Raw genomic sequence first — 20,790 nt, forward strand, 5'->3', positions numbered from 1 at the left:
GTCGCTAGGACTTTTTGGAGTTGTAGTTTATGGAAAGGGCAAGAAACCATTAAAAAAGTGGAGTTCCTGGTTTAATTTACATTTCTGTTCTAGTGTGCACCCAATTTGTCCATCAGGGACTTGACCCAAGTTGTAGCAAAATCAAGTTTAGGACCGCTCTTGTAAGTTTTAAGGACAAACAGATGGGTTTAATTTTTTACAATTTCAATCCTTTGGAACTCTCTTCCCTCTACGCCTTGCATTTTGAAAGTTACAGAGCCAAGCAGGGTCGGCCCCAACTTTAGTTGTCCTAAAACCATGGGACTTTCATGAAAGAAGCTTAAGGATAAAAAAATACATCCAACATTGCTTCAAAACTTTATGAAAAACATGTAACTATTAATACACAATTCTGGAAAATGTTGCTTTGCTGCTGCAGGGTCTGTAGCCAGTGGAGAAAGCACGACATTATATAAAATCCTGAAAGAACACAGCTAATTGAATAAACCCACCCTCTTCCACAATGGTGCAGATTACTTCATCCGCGATGGTCTTGAAAATGAGTTTAACTCTACAGATAACTATGTTCTTCACAACAAAAGGAATGAAAATGAGAGGAAAATGTTATTGTTTGCCAAACAGAAAACAAACAAAAAACCAGCGCAAGGCTAGTAAGGAAAGAATGGTTAATCTCACATTTCTAAGAGAGTGTTATAAACAAAGAATGGTGAACAACAAAAATAAAATATTAAAAAAAAAAAAGATACAAAAGTGCTTAATGGTGTTCTTTTAAATATTTACTTTGCTGCTATTTGGAGAATAATTTGTTCCATTTAGTAGTGTTGGGCTCAAAGGACCGCTTTAATCCAGAGAGATTAATTATAGCCTTTGGAGTTATAAACACAATTTGGGAAGCGAAACAGAGAAGAGGAGAGAGACGCCTCTCACGCTGGCGATTAACAAGTTTACGCGCTTCGGGGCTACACCACACAGGCTGTGCCCCTGCACGCTACAGGCAGAACAGTGCACAGGATGCCCATAAATCAGGGAAAAACAGCCCGAGATGACGAGGGAAGACACTACCCTACCCTACAGCATTTCTACAGGCAACTAAGATACATCTCAAGTGTCCTTCACCGAAATACAAGTTCACCTGCACCTTATGAAGATGTCCTCTGATCTCGCTTTTATTACCTGCGTCAGAAACAACCAGTCACCATGCCGAGACAAGCAGCAGCGGGCACGGGACCCCATCCACACTGCCTTTAAACCTCTCCCGTGCTTTCACGCATCTCTCCCTCTGCTCATCGCCATGTCCCGCACCGGGAGACGCATGGACTGGCAACAGCGAGCAGGGCAAGGCTGGGAGCTATCTTACCTAGCGAGGGGTTGGCTGCTCCCTCCTCCGAGCTCTCCTCAGCCCCCTCCTCCCCCAGGCCGGAGGCGGCCGAGTCCTCTGGGGCGGACGCGGAGCCCGGGGTGCTGGGCCCGCTGACGGACCCCGAGTCCCCCTCCTCGCTGCTGGAGCCGTAGCGGTCAGGCTGGGCAGCCGTCCCACCGTCGCTGCAGCTCCTCCGCTCCTTGCGGTGCACCCGGGAGTGCAGCACCATTTGGTGGTAGGTGCGGAAGATCTTCCCGCACTCAAAGCACTCGGTGGACTTGTTCTGGGCGGCCCGCCGGCTCTGCCGCGAGGCAGGGCGGTAGTCCAGGTCCCCCTGGGTGAGCGGGCAGCTCTCCCCCGGCGGGGCACCGCCGGTTTTCTCCAGGCGCCCGCTGGGGCAGCTCTTCTTCTTGGGGTTGCTGGAAGAGCTGGGCGAGTCCTGGTCTCGCTTGCGCTTCTCCTGGTTGACAAGGATATACTCTCTCTTATCCTTGTCATAAGTCACGTCCGCATCCGCCAGGGCCTCGTCCCATCCCACATACTTCACATACTCTGAGGGCTCTACTACTTTTCCTTTGGTGGCCAGCTGCCAAGCTTGGTAGCTACTGACCGGATCCAGCTCGGCTACTCTTTTCCCAGGCTGTCCTCTTGTAACTCTATCCAGCCCTACAGATGGCCTTAGATTGAGACACTGCAAGAAAAACTGCTTCGTTACCGAGGAGCTTAGGCTCCCATCAATTAAGCCCTCGGCTTTATCCCCGGTGCTGCCCCGCTGCGCCCGGTAGTGAACAGAATTATGCACTTTCAGGCTTTCCATATTTGTAAACAGATTTCCACACTTGGTGCAAACTTCGTACAGAGACAGGCCCGTCACAATCGTCTCCTCCTGTATCACGTCATTGATAGTGGCTATGAGCTCCAAATCATTTTTTGGTTTGTTTTTGCTCCCGGTCTTGGGGCCGTGCGACTTCATGTGGTTTTTGAGAAACCAGGGTTCTTTGAATCTCCTGCCACAAATGTGGCACCCATGATCAAATGACCCCCTGTGCTTTTTCATGTGAGCTTTCAGGAACCAGGTTTGACTAAAGGCCTGACCACAGACTTCGCACGGAAACTCTCCTGCGCTCAGCTCGCTCTTGCAGTTCTCGGCGTAGGCCTCCCCATTTGGGACCTGAGCTGTTATATGGTCCTTCTCTATGTGGTTTAACAGCGTCTCCTCCCTCAGGGTCATGTAGCTACACAACCTGCACTTGAACGGTTTGTGGACCTGGTGCAGGTGCTGCTCCAGGTCCTTCTTCCTTTCAAATTTGTTTTTGCAGAAGGTGCACTGGTAAGAGGTCAGCTTGCCATCATCCTCCTCGGCTGGCGCCACCTCCAGGACCTCCTTCTTGCTGCTTCTCAACAAGATCTTGCTGCTATCTACCTGAGTGGTACCGTTCAAGATCTTGTTGCAGGCAGACGTACTTTTAGTGGGGCTGGTGCACCCGCCGAGGCCCTCCGAAACTCCCATCTCCCCCAGTTGCGCCTCTCCCATCTCTGCCTCGTGCCCCTGACTTAAAGTGCCTGTTCTGTGACTACGGATGTGGATCTTCAGGTTGCCCTTTTGGGAAGCTCTGTGATCACAGTAAGGGCATTTGTAGGGCTTCTCGCCCGTGTGCTTCCTCATGTGCTGCGACAAGGAGCTCTGAAAAGGGAAACTTTTACCGCAGATGCAGCAGCTGTGGCACATGGTCTTGTCAGCATCCGTGTCATTCTTGCTTAGCTTGCCTGGGCTGGAGGATCTCCGTAACTCCATTTCTGCCTCTCTACTACGATCCATCTGTATTACTGCAACATCGGGTGAGCGAGGCAGGAGGACAAAAGCATGTCCGGCAGCAGAGGAGGGCTGGACCGCGTTTTCAATCATACGGTTCTGCAGAGAGATGTTTTATTGCTTCATTCTCGGGGTAACGTTTCTCCTTGCAGCTGCTGAAGAGAGTCCGAAGCGCCGATTTATTTCCGTGTGCTCTGTAAGTGGATGGCATAGATCACCTGAAACAAGAACAAAATCACACAAATGTACAGAAATTGTGTAAGTAGATTCTTAAATATATTGAAACCTATTCATATTTTTCATTCAACAGCTTCCATCACTCACCCCGCATTCAGAAGCATACTATACCAGAATTTATTGCACCAAAAAGCAGCAGCTTCTCTTTTTGCTGATATTCTAGACTTCAATGGCAAGCATCATTAATAAACAAGTAAAAACCAAAAAAGAGGAAACATTCATTTCCATACACTGACATCACAGTGTCTTTAAAAAAAGTGCAAACTTTTAAAATATTTTTTGTTTTAAAACCAGGCAGAATTGGCTAAAAATACACCTTAAATGAGGAAAACATTTCTTGAGGGGGTTATTACACTTTATATCTGTGGCTTTACCATCATGTGTAATTTCATGTAAAATACTTACTTGCCAAAGATAAAAGGCTTTCTTAGAGACTTTAGCAAGTATCATATTCCTGCTGGCAACTGCATTACTTTGCGTCTCAGACAGCTCTGCTGTGCTTGATGTGGCATGCACAGAGCAGGCGCAGAGGCTGAGGACGCTCAGTACTTTGATTAGAGAGAAAACAAGAATCCAGAGCCTGACAAAGCATTCAGGAAAACTAAAAGTTATTTCCTGGTGGACAACGAAGAAAAAAAAAACCTCGAAGTGTAATATTTAGTCTCAATCTAAAAAAGTAAACTGATAATGTGCGTAGGTATCAAATGATCTTAAAAGTGAGTGATTTATGTCAACAAGACATACAGGAAACCACAGCACCACCCATCTCAATGAAACAGAATCTTAACCATAAACAAACAAACAAACAAAACTAAAACCAACTTTGATTAACAAAGCAGATTAATAAAAGTTTAAAAGCTTTTGTATCTTGTCATGATTAAAAGCAAGTGTCAGTATCTGCCTTGGCAATGGAAGATGCAACACACCAGCAATTCTCCACCTTGTACACGGCAAAAACCAATGGTTAAGATCTCCATAGATTGTTTCTTTTCCAATTACCACACCGTAGAACAAAAATCTTCCCCCTTCCTATCCTCATTAAGTACTACAAACACCACATGAGTAAGATCAAAGAATCCTGTATTCTCTAATAAAGAGAACCAATCTATTACTACACTAAGAAAACATCAGCTTCTTAAAAGGTAGCTAAAAATATGCAGAACAATAACAAGACTATATATTCACACATCCATCACTTGACATCTATGACTCAATAAATAGCTACAGATCTACAGTTGCAAATTTTAAGGTTTCTCATTGTATTCACCTCTGAGTCTCTTCAATATGTAAATAAATAAAGTCTAACCACATCACCCGCATGAGCCTAACAACAAGCAAGTAAAACTGATGCAATGCTCATCTCAGTTATATACTATAGAATAACTTCATCATGTTTAAGTTAATCTATCCCTCTTATTTGCTACATGACCATTCATTTCTGGGTTTGATTTTCTGCATATCTAGTATCTGTTCAGCGTGTTAAGGGTTATCAACAGCACCTACCCAAACTACCTCTTCCTCAGAGAGCTAACAGTAATATCTAAGGGACGTGTTACAAATGCAGTTTCATTTCTTGAATGAAGCATTTTTATATTATGACTAATTTATTATGACTTTAAAAAAAAAATCACATCAGATCACAAAATCAGAAGTTTGTATGAGCAGGAAGTTTACAAACGAGTACCTAAATTAATCTCTGAAATTAGTCATTTAAAACCAAATTGAGGGGCAGCCTCAGAAGAAACTCCCTGGGTATGTAAAGGATGACAGCCATTGGAAGTTGTGGCTGTACCAGAAGGTACGAACATGCCAAAGAGCAAATAGAAATGCAGTTTACACTGCATATTGATGGATGAAACAATTCAGAGTAACACCTTATTTATTTGACCCATAATCTAAATCTGCCAAGTAACAACCCATATTGTCTTATAATCACAGACTTAACCTAAAACTCCTTAAATCATAAAAAGAAACACCAGGGTAGCTTCTTGCATTTGACACAATAGTATACTTGAACAAGCAACCATTTCTTCGGAAATGTTCTGCACCGTTGTAGGAAAAAAGATAGCAAACACTGGGGACAGATTTTTCCAGGTATTTTATACAATGTTTTCTACATTCTGCATTTTCTACAGTTTACACCAATAAGAACACTGCTTACTGGTAGGCTGACTTTTAGACTAATGACTTTTTTTTTTTTTTTAAGGTATGTCCCATTTTAACTCAACTTTCTACAGTGTCTCCTGTCTGAAAGTTCAAAAGAGCTTTAAGAGCCAAACTTAGACAAGAATGCTGTATGCAGCAGTTCAGGCACATATAAATCCAAAGCTTCAGAGTCCCTTTGTTTACTTGGCCACAGCTTCCCTATGCTCAGTCTTGACATATTTCACTTTAATTATTTATAGCATTTTCATTAATGAAACTTAGTTATGAAAATGAGGATATGAAGAAAGCTTAACTTATAAAAGGGACATTAGCCACTCACAGGAGATCGCCCTAGCCCTATATTAAATTAGGCCTGAGGGGGGAAAAAGTCAAGAGTTAAAAAATTACTGAATTATTTTATTAGTCTAAAATACTTAATGGAAGTGTTAGCGTCTTCACCAAAATATTCTGAGAAAATGGTTTCATCTTTATTACTTTAGCTTTGCCAATGCACTGCAATTATAACTTTAAAAGTTGAAATAAAGTATTCCTAGATTTGAATTATTCGAATTTATACATATTTAAGACTCACAAAATTTCAAGTCTGATCTTCCACAGACAGAAATTCCAGGGGGAGGAAGGGTGTTCACTCAATCTGAGTTTGCTTTACACAATGTGAGGTCTCCCTTACGCTTTGGTAAATCGACTGACACAACATATACGAACAACTTCCAACTCCCTCCTCACATCATTTGAGTGCCACTTAAAATTAATTCTTTTAGAGGGGCTCTTTGCAGAACAGCAAAGCCAGGTTCATCAGAAAGATGCAGCAAAAACGAAATAAAAATGACAACTTTGAAAAAAGCTTTAATTTGGAGGACTGAACATACAAAATGAGGAAAACAACACTTGTAAAGAATCCTACCAATAGAAAATAACATTTGGGCTTAATAATTTCCACCTTAGTATTAATTATTAAACAATTATTTCAACATCAAAGATGGCACAAGGGATGGAAGACGTCAACTAGTAAATCAAACCACACTGATTACTCTTGCGCTGTGAGTAAAATTTTGCCATGGCTATTTTTGTTTCTTTCTCGCTGACTGCGATGATAAGAATATTTGTATTTTGAAATAATTATGAATTTGAAAGTATTCTGAAATAATTCTCTTTCAGCACAAATGGAACGCAGCAACCTCCAGCTACCCTAAGGCTACTAAAAATTGTTTCAACTCTCAATAATTTCAGGTGGTAACCAGTAACCTTTCATCGCTTTGGTCCAAGTTCACCCTGCAGTTCCTTAGCACGAGCCTGTCACACAGAATCCATAGCAGAGTCACATCCAGCCTGCAGATTCTCCCAGACTGTCACAACATGGAGATCTCCACTAGCACAGAGGGAAGCCATAAGGAAATGTAAGTGACTGTAAACTGTAAATTAATACGTAGTCTTTAAAAATATTTTGTGTGATTTAATGGCATTGCAGCCTATGCCAAATGCCATACAACTCCTTGAGGGGGGTTTGATACTCTGTTGGCAAGGGGCATATGAACTAGATTCACTTCATTTTGTTGAACTAGGGATCAGCAGCTCACGTAAGAAGCCGCTGACCAGCGTCCGGGAGGCATTTTCAGCCCCTTTAAAGTACACTGAGGCACTTAACATCATCACTGTTTACACGCAGGTTTGGTATGTAATGCAAGGTGGAAGAGAAACGTGAACAAAGACCCAAAATCAGGAGGGGTGGCATGCCGAGAAATGCCTTTGCTCAGCCAAGTATTTTAGTTATAAAGCTTGTTCCTGCACCCACTGCCTCACAGAGTGTCTTTGCCTTGACCCACATGGGAACAAATACAAATAAAACTTTTTTTCTCTCTCCCCCTGCTTAAACCAAGTATTTGTAAGAATCGACTCTATTTCAAATGTTTAGGCATCAAAACTTCTCTGGTTTTAAAAACTAACTTGGACAGAGTTCTTGGCTTGAGAGAAAACACATTTGGCCAAAGCGACCTGCTCTCACCCCGGAGCCCCGGCACCTTTCCCAGCATCAGCCTCAGCTTCCCCAGCGAGGCCATGGTAGGCGGCGCAGCAGGTACGCCGCTGCACGGCTGTGTCATCCTCGCAACTTCTGCGAGACCCTCACGTAGTCTTGAAGTGAAGCATGAGTAAAAGTACAGGGGAACAGCACTTTAAAATACCCTGCAGTGCAGCCTGAGAGGAAAACATACAAGAAAATTATTTCTGTTCCAACATACAGAAGACTATACATTCTTTTTTTAATTTCTCTTCAATTAAACCTGGCCTTAAAAATCATATTGCATGGGCTGTAGTGGCAAGAAAGGAAAACTCTTCAGTAAGTAATAAACAAGAACGTACAGTCTGGGAAGCTACACAGACTTACTCAAATAGCACAGTGTATATTTTAAAACAAACTGCTTTCAGTTTGGGTGTGAGTATTTCAAGTCCCATCTGAAAGATAAATGCACTGGAGAAATATCGCTCTTCTAATCTCCAAGAGGTTTGAATATACACTGCAATCACTCCACCACGTTCCTCTGCCAAAAGCAACAATGACTTCAAAAAAAGAAAAAAAACCACCACCACTGTGAGGCGTGATCTTGTGGAAAAAATATCTTACTGAAATTCCTTCTAGATGATGAAATGATAGGACATAGCACGTCAACATCTAGGTGAATTTGAGAAAGTTGTATCTTTCAAAGAATGGCGACCTGGAGAGCTGACCTCTCCTGATTTGAGAAGGCTCAGGTCGCCCCCGAGCCAGACAGACTTTGCTGTTCAGAGCAAAGAGGCCAGAAGAAAGCAAAGTGCAGGAAAAGAGTGGACGAAAGACAGAGAACGTTTTACAACTGCCTCGCCAGCCTTCGTGCTCACTGAACCGCAGAGACCTTTCTCCCCCTCCGTGTCTTCTCCCCTGGCTGCAGAGACACCGTCCTCCACACACACCAACCTCACTCTACCTGCACACCCTCCTCCTCACTTTGTGAGGGGACATGGCTTCTTCTGAACACCTGGATCCCATGGGGGTCATCAGTCCACCACCCTGATTAAAGGCTCAATCCTGCCGTCCTCATTTAGGCACCAGTCCTACCGAAATGTCTCTTATGGACCATGACACTAGCCTATAGACCCTTTATTGCCTTGAGCTGATCGCATCCTTCAGACTACACCAGAGGGTAGAAGAGCGAGTGTATCTTTAAATAGTAAGCCCATACTTGAATTTGCAGGAAATCATGGCATTCTGCAACCTATAGACTAAACTTGCCATTAGGTAAAAGCAGCATAGCTCTGAATTGATTTTCTGAGAGTAATCCAAACCAACCCAGTTAAAAAGCTCTCCAAAAAACCCGAGTCAGTTCTAAAAGACTGTCAAATTTTCAAATGTATTCAGTTATTAAAAGTGGCAATCTTGACAACAGACCTCCTGAAGTTTGTTTAAGCCAGCCAAAACTGATACAGGAATGGAAAAGGAAAAATAAAAAGCTCCTGGAAAAACAAACAAGGAATTTCTATTAGTCTATTTCCGCTTAGGCTTCATAAAAATCCTTCGGCAGCATTTTGCAATACTTTTTTCATTATTTTAAACGAGCCTTCCCTCGCAGCTGGGGAAGCTCTTCCCATTTGAAAAGTTTGCTGTCTGAACCCTGAGATATTATTTTGAGCTTCTCCAAATACATCATGTGTTTTTGTGTCTTTCTCCCTCCATGAGCTAATGACATTTTGCAGCAGGCTTCGGAGCGGCAGCCAGGGACTGCGAAAGCGGAGTCAGGCCTTTCTCAACCAATGCCACGCCCTTAGCAGGGGAAAGAATACACTGAAATAAAGATAAAAACACTAATGCTGAAAAAGCTGAGGTAGGCATTTGCAGCGAGGTGACCTCTCTCAAAATAAAGTCAGCAAAACCTCCGTAACCCAGATTTTTTTGTGGCTCCTCAAGAAGCAGTTCAGGAGCAAGGGGCGGGCGGGGGGGGAGTTTGCTTTTGCGCTGCTACGGGGTATGTTGAGAAACACAGAGCTGTCACCCACTCAGTACATATTTTGTGTTTTAGTACACTGTGCGTGTTTGTCTTCTGGGAGACAAAGAAACGTACTTTATTAGTTACACTGTAGTATTCTAAGCAATGAATTGAAATATAGCATTAACATCCAGGACGAGCTTTATCTTGCTACCAAAACAAAGGGACTATTCTTTGAACAAATTGAGGGGGAAAATCCTATAATGACAATGAAGAGTTCCTCTCCCTAAAAACTGTGCTGCACAAGAGTAACAATTATGGGCTTATATTCTACAGACTAGGGTTGCGAATAGCTGCATGAAGCGATGCATTCACTATTGGGAGAGTAAGTACCATTGATGACAAGGCCTTGGGGCTTCTGCTGTTTGCAGACCAATCAATAATCCATTATGAACAAACTACATTTCCCCTCTAATATGAAGAAATGAATAAAAGGGAACCAGTATCACTAGTACTTTCATGGAAAAAAACAACAATGCAGAAATCACAAAATGCCATCACAAGACTTAAAACTAGTGGTGATGTCTTACACAGACAGAACTACCCACAATAACCCTTTATTTTACAGCAGTTGCTGGAGACCACTACATTACAGTCCAAAACTTTAAAAAAAAAAAAAAAAAAAAAGCTTATTTTAAAGGCAAGATTCTTTCAAGACTATTTATTCTGGCTGCAGGACAAAACAAAAAAGCAACATTAATCTTTCAAGGCAAGGAGGAGAAAATGAACTAACTTCATCTAAGTATCTACCAGTTTGCTTCAAACTATTTTCTAACACAACGTAAATAAGAACTTCTAATTAGATATAACTGTCCAAATGTGACTGGTCAACCATAACAAGACTTTATTGCAGCAGCTGTGTTACTATCGAGACACGAGGCCCTGAAATTGTTGTTCTCCCATTGTCACTGTCACATGCTACAATACAATCAAGAGAGGATCCATTTAAATAGCAAAACCATAGCAAACCTCAGCATCCTCAGTCCAGTTCCTACCTAGACCTCTCAACACGGCACCGTAAGGTAGAAGAGGAGGAAAGCTCTCCTGAAAAAATACAGATAAAGTATTTAAATTAAAAAAAAAAAAAGTTACTGACTTTTAGATGGGTAACAGTAAATTAGATCCAAAGGAAACACCGAGACCAATATTATTAATGCATAAGGCAGTCTATGTCCTTTTTCTGAAATATAAAGACTAGTAGTTAAAGCCGACCTCGTGGGGTGGGGGGCTGGGGGAATGAATACACAATGTGATTATTGATCAGCCCTAGAAAAGCCAAGAACTGCACTAGTGCAGACGTGATTTTTTTTTTCCTAGGGTCATTAATGATATATGTTGGAAAGTCAAAAGCTCTTGTTTTGACATGTTGTAATAGTATCGCTAATTCTGAATATAAGCATCACCTTAGGTTCAAAAAAATCTTTAAAAAACAAACAAAAAAGCCCTCCATTTTACTTCATTAACAATAACGTTTTCCTATTTGGCCACACCCAGCAAGTGAGTTACTTTAGTGTCTTAGTATTCTCAAGTACTAAAAATTAAAAGAAAAGCTGAAGCAGCATCCACAACTCTGATAGTATCAAACCAAAAATAAGTCAGTTACAAATACAAGCAAAGTCACCTCAATACTGTATATCAACTCCTTATTCAAATCGATGGCATTGATGCTGTCTATTCGTGCATGTCTATGGAGATGCACATATACATGGGCAGCACAGTATTTTCCCAGCATCCAACAGTGCTTTTATATTTAATGATCTTGTTAGGGTTTCCACTGCAAACCAATTTACACGGAGTTGTAACATGGCCATTTTAAATCTGCAGCATGGGGGCTGATTTCAATCTGTATGGGCAGGGTATTTTCCTGCTAATATGCTCTGTTACGTTCTGCTCAGTTTGCATCTTAAAATGGGGAAAAAATGTGTATGTTTTTATTTGCAGTGTCATGACAAGGAAATAGTTTAGTTTTATTATTTTTACATTATCTGCAGAAGAATAAGAACTGAATTGTCAGCTGGTATGAAATACCGGAGTGCAGTACATCGCACACATATACACCCACCCCTTCTTGCTGCCTCTTTCATCTGCCCCATCAATGCAAGCGACACACAAACCACATACATCCTCAGCTGCCGTAAGCGGACGCAGTGCCATGAGATCAATTTGTATCAAATGAGAAGCTATACAGCTAGCTAAAACCGGAATGCCTTTGTGCTGTGTACATCAAGACTTGAATGCAAGACAAACATGAGCATAATTAAAAGTAAATATTTTGAATTGTTGATCTACCCCAGCAAAAGTTACACGAAGCAACATTGTCCTAAGTGCCCAAATTCCTTCCTGTCACAACTAACAATTACACCAGCGAGGAACGAACTTCAGTGCTTTAGTACATACATACAGCGCTGTAATGACTTGCCCATAGCAGACCTCAAATGCAAAAAGTTGTAAGTTTAATACCAAGCAAATTTACTAGCTACAGCTATGTGTTCAGCAGGTCAATGGAAGGTAAAGATTATTTCTATGGTATGTTGCTATGAAATAAGCTGTGGGGAGAATTAAGAAATTCAAGGTAATAAATTTGTTTCTCTTATACCTAATATATCCTACTGCTCAAATTGCTACAGTAAAATCATTACCTTATAAATACAAGCATTGCCAAACGTTAACCTGTTAACAGATTTAGAATTACATCACTGTTGTTTGATTAACTATTACAGCCTTACCATAATAAAAAATTATTTTTGAAGTAACACCAGCAAGTCATTTGCTTACTTCCCACCCCCCTCCCCAGTATTATAAAGGAACTGTAAAGCACTGAAACAAGCTTTGGGGCTATACTTCCTTTTCTCTTTTCAAAATCCCATTTTAAGAGAGTAAAAAGACTGCATTAAGAAAAAAAGTTGGGGGGGGAAGGAACAAGAGACAGAGGGAAAGAGAAAGGGCACAGGGGAAAGGGAGAGGAACTGCGCCCTGAAATACAAGGAGGGATAACTATATGCAATAAGCCATAAAAGCATTCTGTTAAACATTACCTTCTGAGGCAGCACTGTTTAGCACTGAGAAGCAACACAAAACTCATGAAACACACACTACCAAAACCTCATTTTCAGTTGTTGGGTTACTTTTTTTTTTTTAAAATATATATATAGCACAGGAAAAAAAAAAAAGTACTTCACTGGAAGCTCTTGCAAAGCACAAAACAACATGGATGAGCTCTATTTTAGGAAGCTTTCTTAAACGTTTAAGAACTTAAGCAGGTAATTAAGACTTTCAATCACAGTTTTTCCATTCTCTGCAACATTTCTGAATGTCAAGCATGCAGACTATGCCCAGGCCCGAACGCAGACACCCTGCACTTCAGAGATCCCAAACCAGCCAAGCTGAAGCTCACTCTGCAGCAGCTGAGACTGTGCACAGCTTTGGCTCAGTGACACCAGCCCCAAACCAGCAGAGGACAGCGCTGAAGGCCAACCTGTGGATAGCCAGCATCTCAGAAATACCTTCATTTCACCTTCTTTCGCTAAGGTACACAGTACCCCTGAAAATCACTTCATCCACAAGCAAAATTTGTGATGATGAGCTTATCTTACCCTTGGTAATAAGACAGGTGACTGCTAGTACTTTAAAAGAGGGATTCACAAGTTTCTAAGTTCACCAGCAGTTTTAAAGACGAGATGTCTGCTGTTGCTTCATTATTCCGTTAACTCATTTTAGAGTTTTCTGTAGTTCTCATCATTAAAAGCTATGTCCACTATGTATCTGATAAATCCAGCTGTGAAATATACTCAATCTTGCACCAGCCCATCACTGTCAGCATAGAAAAGCAAACTGGTATAGCCAGTACAACAAAAGTGACATTACCATAAAGCATGAGCTGACTCACACAGTAGGGTAAACCACTTTTCTCCTCTTTTTATTTATTTACTTTTTTTAAACACAAAGGAAAGAAAGCAATAGTCCTGTATATCAAATGAATACAAAGCACAAGATGACTTTTTCTGGATTTCAAAGCTCCCAGACAAGAAAAGAGAAACTACACCCAAAATCAAATCTTTCAGCTGTCAGTTAGTCCAGCTTATTTTGGTATGAAGTACTGAACTATCTCTGTGGAACATCACTGCAATGTATCATCCAAAGAGACAAACAGATTCCATCTGCTGCTTATAAATACAATTTCAAGGCACATTTTACCAACACTGTTAACTTTGCTCTCATTACTGCACAATGCATGCTTCAGATTTTGGCAGGTGAGGACATTGTGGATATCACAAGAGAAACACTGACAACTCTGTCCAGAACTACTCCACTTTCCTTACATAAACAGGTACATGTACGTCCCCTCCCCTTAAGACTTTGAATTTTTGGGCCAATCCCTCACCTACAGCGTACAAGTTGTTTCCCCAGATATCCAAAGACAGACAGAAATTTACCCAGGTGCAGAAAACTATTCTGTGTTACATCCTCCATGAAAGAGAAGGGCCTGGATGGACATTAGGAGAAATTTCTTTACTGAAAGAGTGGTGAGGCCTTGGAACAGGCTGCCCAGGGAAGTGGTGGAGTCACCATCCCTGGAAGTATTTAAAAGACGTGTAGATGAGGCCCTTAGGGACATGGTTTAGTGGGCATGGTGTGTTGGGTTGATGGTTGGACTCGATGATCTTAGAGGTCTTTTCCAACCTTAATGATTCTATGATTCTATGACATCCATCCCCAAAACCATTCCTGAGCTCACTGCTGGCCTTGGGAACAGGAAGGTAGAGCTAAGAGCAGAAAAAAAGCAAAGGAACAAAACCCACCCCCTACTTCGAAACTCTTCTACAGCCTCAGCACACAAATGCTGAGCAACTACTTAAAAACAAAAGAAACTCCTTGAAAGTATCACTCGTAGGATAGCAAGCAAACAAGCCTGCAAGGAAGAAAACTGCTGCACAGGCTATGGCCGGTTTATTTTTCCATACATTACCACTACAACTTGCAAGAGAGATCTATCAACTGCTAAGACAAACATGAATTACACACACCAAGAACATAAGTCTGTTTGCATCACCAAATACTATAGTTAGACTTTACCCCTCCTTTCAAAGAGACGTGGCTATGTACCACACACACCCCAACACCCTCCCCTCTCACACTCTCCTCGCGACAGAGAACTCAACACGCCGCCATTACTATACACGCGTCGCTTCATCTTCTGCCGCAGCGCACGTCCCTGTCCACCCCGCTCGCGGCCACACCACTCCTGCGGCACTGACCTCCTTACTTCCACTCTCCTACCCCGCTCCACCCCTCCGTCATCCACCATGCCTCCAAGCCCCAGCTAGCCACGCACACCGCCTGCCTGTCAGATCCCTTCTGGATCACCTGCAGGCAGCTGCCAGGCGCTCGGTCCCTTTCCCTGGCCACCGCCAGCCATCCCGCGGACGCAGTTTAAAGGCCACTTCTTTTCCCCGCTCCTCCCTTTCTGTCTGCTCACTCCTCGGCCTCTGCTTTCTTAGTTCTCCCCAAGGCTTCTGCTTCTTCCAGAAGCACCTTCGCCTCCTTCTCTCTCTCAAACCTGTTTGGGCCCTTCGTGACTAATTCTCCCTCGCTTGCACGGCTTTGGTCCCTGCTCACTGGCTCCCTGCCTGCCAGGACATTTCAGCATGAGCTTAAGTGCCTCCTCCTTGTCCCTTCTGTCCTCTTCCCTAGAAGATGCCCATCCGTCAGGCTTTTCTATCTTCAGTTACTAGAGAGTCATCTCCGTCCACCAAGCTCATAACTTGCTCCTCTCTGGTCTATTCAAGTAACTCTGCTGCTAACAGCACAGTGCTCTTCCAAAAATCAAAGAACGCCAACACGCAGGTCAAATATCTCGCGTGTTAGGTTCAAGTGCCATCCTTCTCCTTCAAGGACCTCCACAGTTGCACCCTACTCTCTTTTGTGTGGCAAGTGATTCACTCTCCCTAATGCATCTTCTGTATCTGTTTCCCACTTACGACCTTATGTTTCAACGCTGCATTTAGAACTGTTTTTTCATTATTTTTTTAATTCATTCTTAAAAGCATATTTTCCATAAACGACTCAAAATTATTTTCCAAAATGAAATCCATCACTCAGTTTTGTTGGGGTTTTTTTCCCCCTAATGCATAATATGCGTAGTACGTTTTGCTATGTTCTAATTGGTATGTATATTCCTCAAGGCAGGGACTTGAGATCTTTTATATGTACTCTTTTATATACTTTTATACAGTGCCAAATGTTCTGACTTCAAATAATTTCTAAGAGCAAATTATCATTATGAAGTCAAGCTTCACCTTTCAAAGAGTCAAAGTCTCTCTTTTCATCAGAGGCACAGCCAGTTGAGAAACAGAGATTCTTTCCCGTGAACCCCAAAAGTAAACTAACCCCTCTTCTGCCTACCCAAAGTTCATCTCTTAGTGAACCAAAAGGACCATCAGATAGTAGAAATGAACAAAGCATAAATCACATGTCACTAACCTCTTGTCTCTTGGACTTTCTGAAACACAGGTTTCCAGCCAATTTTATCCATTTACAGGATATTAACAACAACAAGCAAGAAGCATAAGGACAAGTAAGTTTCAAGTGCCACATACCATCAAAGGAAACACTTCTCTCTCCATTTCTTCAATTCACAAGCAACTGGAAAGAAGTGAGCTATGCGGAACATCAAATTAAACTATAAGATCCCTAGTGGTGGGTCTCACTTAAGTGAGGTATTCTTCTTCCAGGGGTTAGTCTCTTTCTACACCTGGGACTGTAAGTCTGACGTAAAAACTTTCCAAACTCACTTTCCTCCAGCACGTGCACGCCGCTTTATATCACACATTTTACCGTTCTGCAAATACAAATATACGCCTTTACTCTTCAGGGCGATGCTGAAGCGAGTAGATTTTCCACCAGAGCAGCACAACGTAACTGTGACTCTTTAACTCCGAAAGCAGAATTTGAGCCACACTGCTAAGTCCTTAAACCTGTTACACAACAAATAAGCATGGATTACGGCGTGGCTGGTTCATTGTGGGGTGTTTTGTGATGCTATTCCTAACACACAAACGCCGTTTGTCTTAGCCACATACATAAAGACTATTCTCCTATTTTTCATTATGCATCTTTGTTATCGCTTTCACTTCTCTGCATCTCACCCATGTATTACTCACCTACTCCCTATTTAATATGCTTTTACACTGTATAGAGTGCTAAATAATCATGATGTAACAGCACAGTATTCTGCTTGCCCTGTATATAAATGACTGCTCGCACTACAGTTACTTGACACTTCTTACTATCAAAACAAACCATTTATAACTACGTATTACCTTTAGTACTCCATGGCTACTCCACTTGCAGCGCTAAACACAGAGTGTACAAATAAAAAGAAGCAATCTACGTTGAGGAAGTTCGTATTTCAGCAGAAATATCAAGCAAAACTAATTGAAAATGCCTGACTAAAAGCACATTTTTAGGCAGGTGTAATCTAATTTTGGCAGGTTTAAAACAGTCAGCTACAATGTTTGCTAATACTTTAGAGGATTTGGGATTGTTGGTTTTTTTTTTTTTAAAAACAGGTTTAGATAAGCACACCCGTATTTACTTCCTTAGGTAATGGGTACGTTTATCAGTCACTGTTTATAATCTGAAAAGAAGATTTCCTCACAAGAAAAAAATGTGCCATATTAAAAAAAAAAAATAATCCCAGCCTCACAACTTGACTAACAGTAAAAAACACATTCCTGAAAGAAAAACACACATAGCATTATTACTACTGTGTATGGGGTCACAAGTACAGCACCTTATCTATAATCATGTATTTTCTAAACATAAGAAAACTTTCTTCATAAAACCAATGTATCAGGTTTGTAATCAAGTAGGACAACTCCTTTCAACATCACAACTCTTAAAATACAGCTTTACTACTAAATGCTAAGTATCATTGCTCATTCTACCGCACTTCTCTACTGATAGGCTTTCAAGTACCTCCTGAACTTCCCACATGTGATTAATTCAATTAACATATAAAGCCAGGGTGTACTTAAAAACACTATCCAAAACCAGGTATGATTAAGACTTGCACAGAAAGCACAATAAAAATGATTATAATAATACTGCCCACTCAGAGCACTAAACCTCATGGGTCAAGCACTCAATTATCACGATACATCCAAAGACTTAGTAACTCTACTGAGTTTTTCTGAACATAACTCAGCTGTGGATTCTCTTACTTACCTTTTGAACTTTTACAGTACACTCAGTAATGTCTCAAGCTTCTTCCAATAACCGCAAAGCCGAGGAACTTTCTGTTTTTAGAGGCTTACATCTTCTGTTTTGCAACCACCAGACTGCAGAAAAAGGGGCTTTGGGAAGTGATCCCTATCTTCTCTACTGACAAAATCGTAAGAAGTGGGAACACCATAACTGAAGCAAATAGATGTGGTATTCCCTTCCTCCTCCACTTCACCCATAAAACCCACTCCTCAGAAGGCTATGGCAGCTTACCTATAAACATCTAATGGAGGGGGACAGAATAACCCCTTCATATACTCATTCGGTGGATGGTCAGATGTACAGAGCATGCATACCTCCCCTTACTCCATGGGATTTACATGTAATCAAAAAATTAGGCAAAAGAAAACGATTTTATTTGGTTTGGGAAAAAAAAATATTTAATTTAAGTATATAACGTTTGAGATCTAGGTTCATAAATATTTTCCTTCATGCTTTCAACTAGACTTAGAAAAATTAAGAATGCTAAAGATAAAATACAGTGTTAAAAACCATCTTAATTTGATGAGCCTGTATAACCATAAAAAATCAAGGTATCTGCTGACAGACATCCAGTGCCATATACTCCTTGGTGACAGCTACTTCTCCTGCAGGACACAAGTCCTTTGTTGTATCTGCCTTGTGGTGCAAATGTGGCACAAACATTGCAAAACCTTGAATGGTACTAAAAATACCTTGATCTTCTGCCAGAATGTTTCTAGTAAACCATAACCCTGAATATAAGCAGAATAGATGGTGATACTACTATTGTAAGACAAGACAGCTCTGAGGGAGCAGACAAACCCCACTGTGTCTCACTGGGTTTGTCGATTGCAAAACTGGGGTCTTGGGTACAACTAAAGGCAGATGCAGCATCTGCTAATACCGAAACTAGTAAGAGGAAAGGATTGGGTTGTTTCGAACCAAATTATTAGGAGACTGTAAAAGAGAAGTAAAAGAGAAGTCAACAGGCCAACCCTCTGAGACACACCAATAATGTTGGAAAATAAAGGTCTGGATTAGCATCTATTTCACCATCTTATTCTCCAGCATATTATCACCTTCAAACTTGTGAGGACGACGTTCCTCCATATGCTGCAGACTACAAACCAAAGGTACAAAGGGTGGTCTCATGCTGCTACCTAGATGCTTCCTCATGCTGCCTTCTAGATGACTGGACCAACCGAGGCTGGGCCAGCCTCTGAAGCAGTGTTTGGCCACCATGGGGCCCCACCATGGGGCTACATGGTACCTCTTGCATGAGGCAACTGCTCTTTGGGAACCCCATCACAGCAGTTCTATATAGCTCTTTTATTCCACAAGGATCTCCCATCTCAGGGCTAGCGGAGAGCTCATCAGCTCACAGGAGGTTTAAGCATGCTCAAGGCTTTTTTGGTTACAAACTGTGGTAACCAAACTGAGTCAGACGGGTGTCCATCCCGACTTACTGCACCGACTTTAGCGGAGTCACTGCACACTTACAGCCGCACGAGCAGGGAGACACCAGCCCTTCAGCTTTCGTTTTTAAGGAAGTTTTATCTTCCTTATACATTTGGAATTATTTCCTTTTGCACCAGACTTCTTTTTAAACCCTGCCTGAGCCCACAAGGTGCAGATCAGCTGGAAACCAAGGCGCTCAAAATTGTAGGAAAGTTCCCAATTCACCTAACACCTCACCACTATCTAACCAATTCAAATGACAAATGGACAAACTCATGAAAGAAAAGCCCATCCAGGGCTAAGAAACCCAGAAAAGCCCATCCAGGGCTAAAAAGACACAGACATGACCTCTAGCTTAGGAAGTCACTGAGCTGCAAACTGGTCAAACTGGGAGAATACCCCAGGAGTTACCACCAAAGGCTCGTCCCGCTTCTCACACTCCTTCCCAAGCAGCCGCCACCGAGCGCTGTCAGAGGGAGGATGCTGGAGAACACGAACCTTCAGCCTGACCCAGTTCAGACCCTCTTATGTTCCCGTGACTATTAATAACAAGCCATCTACTGACAAACAAGAAAAGGCTGAAGGCCTCCCTGCATTCAGATCTTACAGCCCAGCCACCTCCAATTGAAGGGTGGGGAGTCACTTTTATGCGACCGCAGAATTTCAGGGCAAGCCTTATCTTTCACGGCAAGTTGCAAAACAGCCGGCGCTGCAGCCGCCCAGCGCGCAGCCAGCATCTCCGGCAGAGCGGTGGGAGCGCGCCTCGCCAAGGTAAAGCTGACTCCCTTCCCTGCCTTTTTATGAACATATGCGAGAGGTCAACAGTCTCCAGAAAAGCTGACAACACACCTTTCAAGCTGGGAAGGCAAACAGTGCTGTTTCCCTGGGACATTAAAAAAAAAGAAAAAAAAAAAAAAAAGAGCTCTAAACACACACATCTCCTCCCACTCTGCTACCTGCTCTGTTTCTATGTCACAACTTCCCACCGCACAGGCTGCCAGGAACACGGGAGGCCTCCTTACTGCAAACCAGACGACGACGCGGCTGCCTACAAGGAGCTTCAGGGACATCCTCGTTGTGCCTCCATGGAATGGACTCGAGTGACCAACTCAAGCGCCTTGCACCCAAAGGGGAGGAACAGAAATCAAGGAAAATACACACGTACTTAACCACGGAGATTTTGTTTTCTTAAGCAGCGACATTTTCAAAGATGCCGTAAGCTTTGAAAGGCTTCGGTACCCAAACACCATTAGATTTCTTGAGTGAATGGCATACTACTATGAAGAAAGAGAGGACATTGTCAGGGTATTTGCACACACACACACACACACACACACACACCCCCACCAGCCTTCACAGCTTTCACTGTAAGACCAATAGTTTCTCTGTTTGAAACAGTGAAACTCATCTGTAGAGATTTTGTGGCTAACAAGCATTTGATTTCACTTTCCAGCAACAATACAGCCATCATATTACAAATACCATCAAGTGAAATC

General features: G+C 42.1%; 1 protein-coding gene across 2 annotated transcripts in view; it reads right to left on the reverse strand.

Annotated features, from left to right (window-relative positions):
• The window catches only part of ZNF516 (zinc finger protein 516), a 103,583-nt gene that overhangs the window by 56,599 nt on the left and 26,194 nt on the right, over positions 1-20,790 (reverse strand). For both annotated transcript variants that reach the window (XM_075142195.1, XM_075142194.1), the window contains exon 2: positions 1,358-3,391. In XM_075142195.1, coding sequence (XP_074998296.1) covers positions 1,358-3,266 — 1,909 coding nt within the window. In that variant the 5' untranslated portion in view covers positions 3,267-3,391. The remainder of the gene's footprint in view (positions 1-1,357; positions 3,392-20,790) is intronic.

This window comes from Calonectris borealis, chromosome 2 (genome assembly GCF_964195595.1).
Source record: "Calonectris borealis chromosome 2, bCalBor7.hap1.2, whole genome shotgun sequence".
Taxonomy (NCBI): domain Eukaryota; kingdom Metazoa; phylum Chordata; class Aves; order Procellariiformes; family Procellariidae; genus Calonectris; species Calonectris borealis.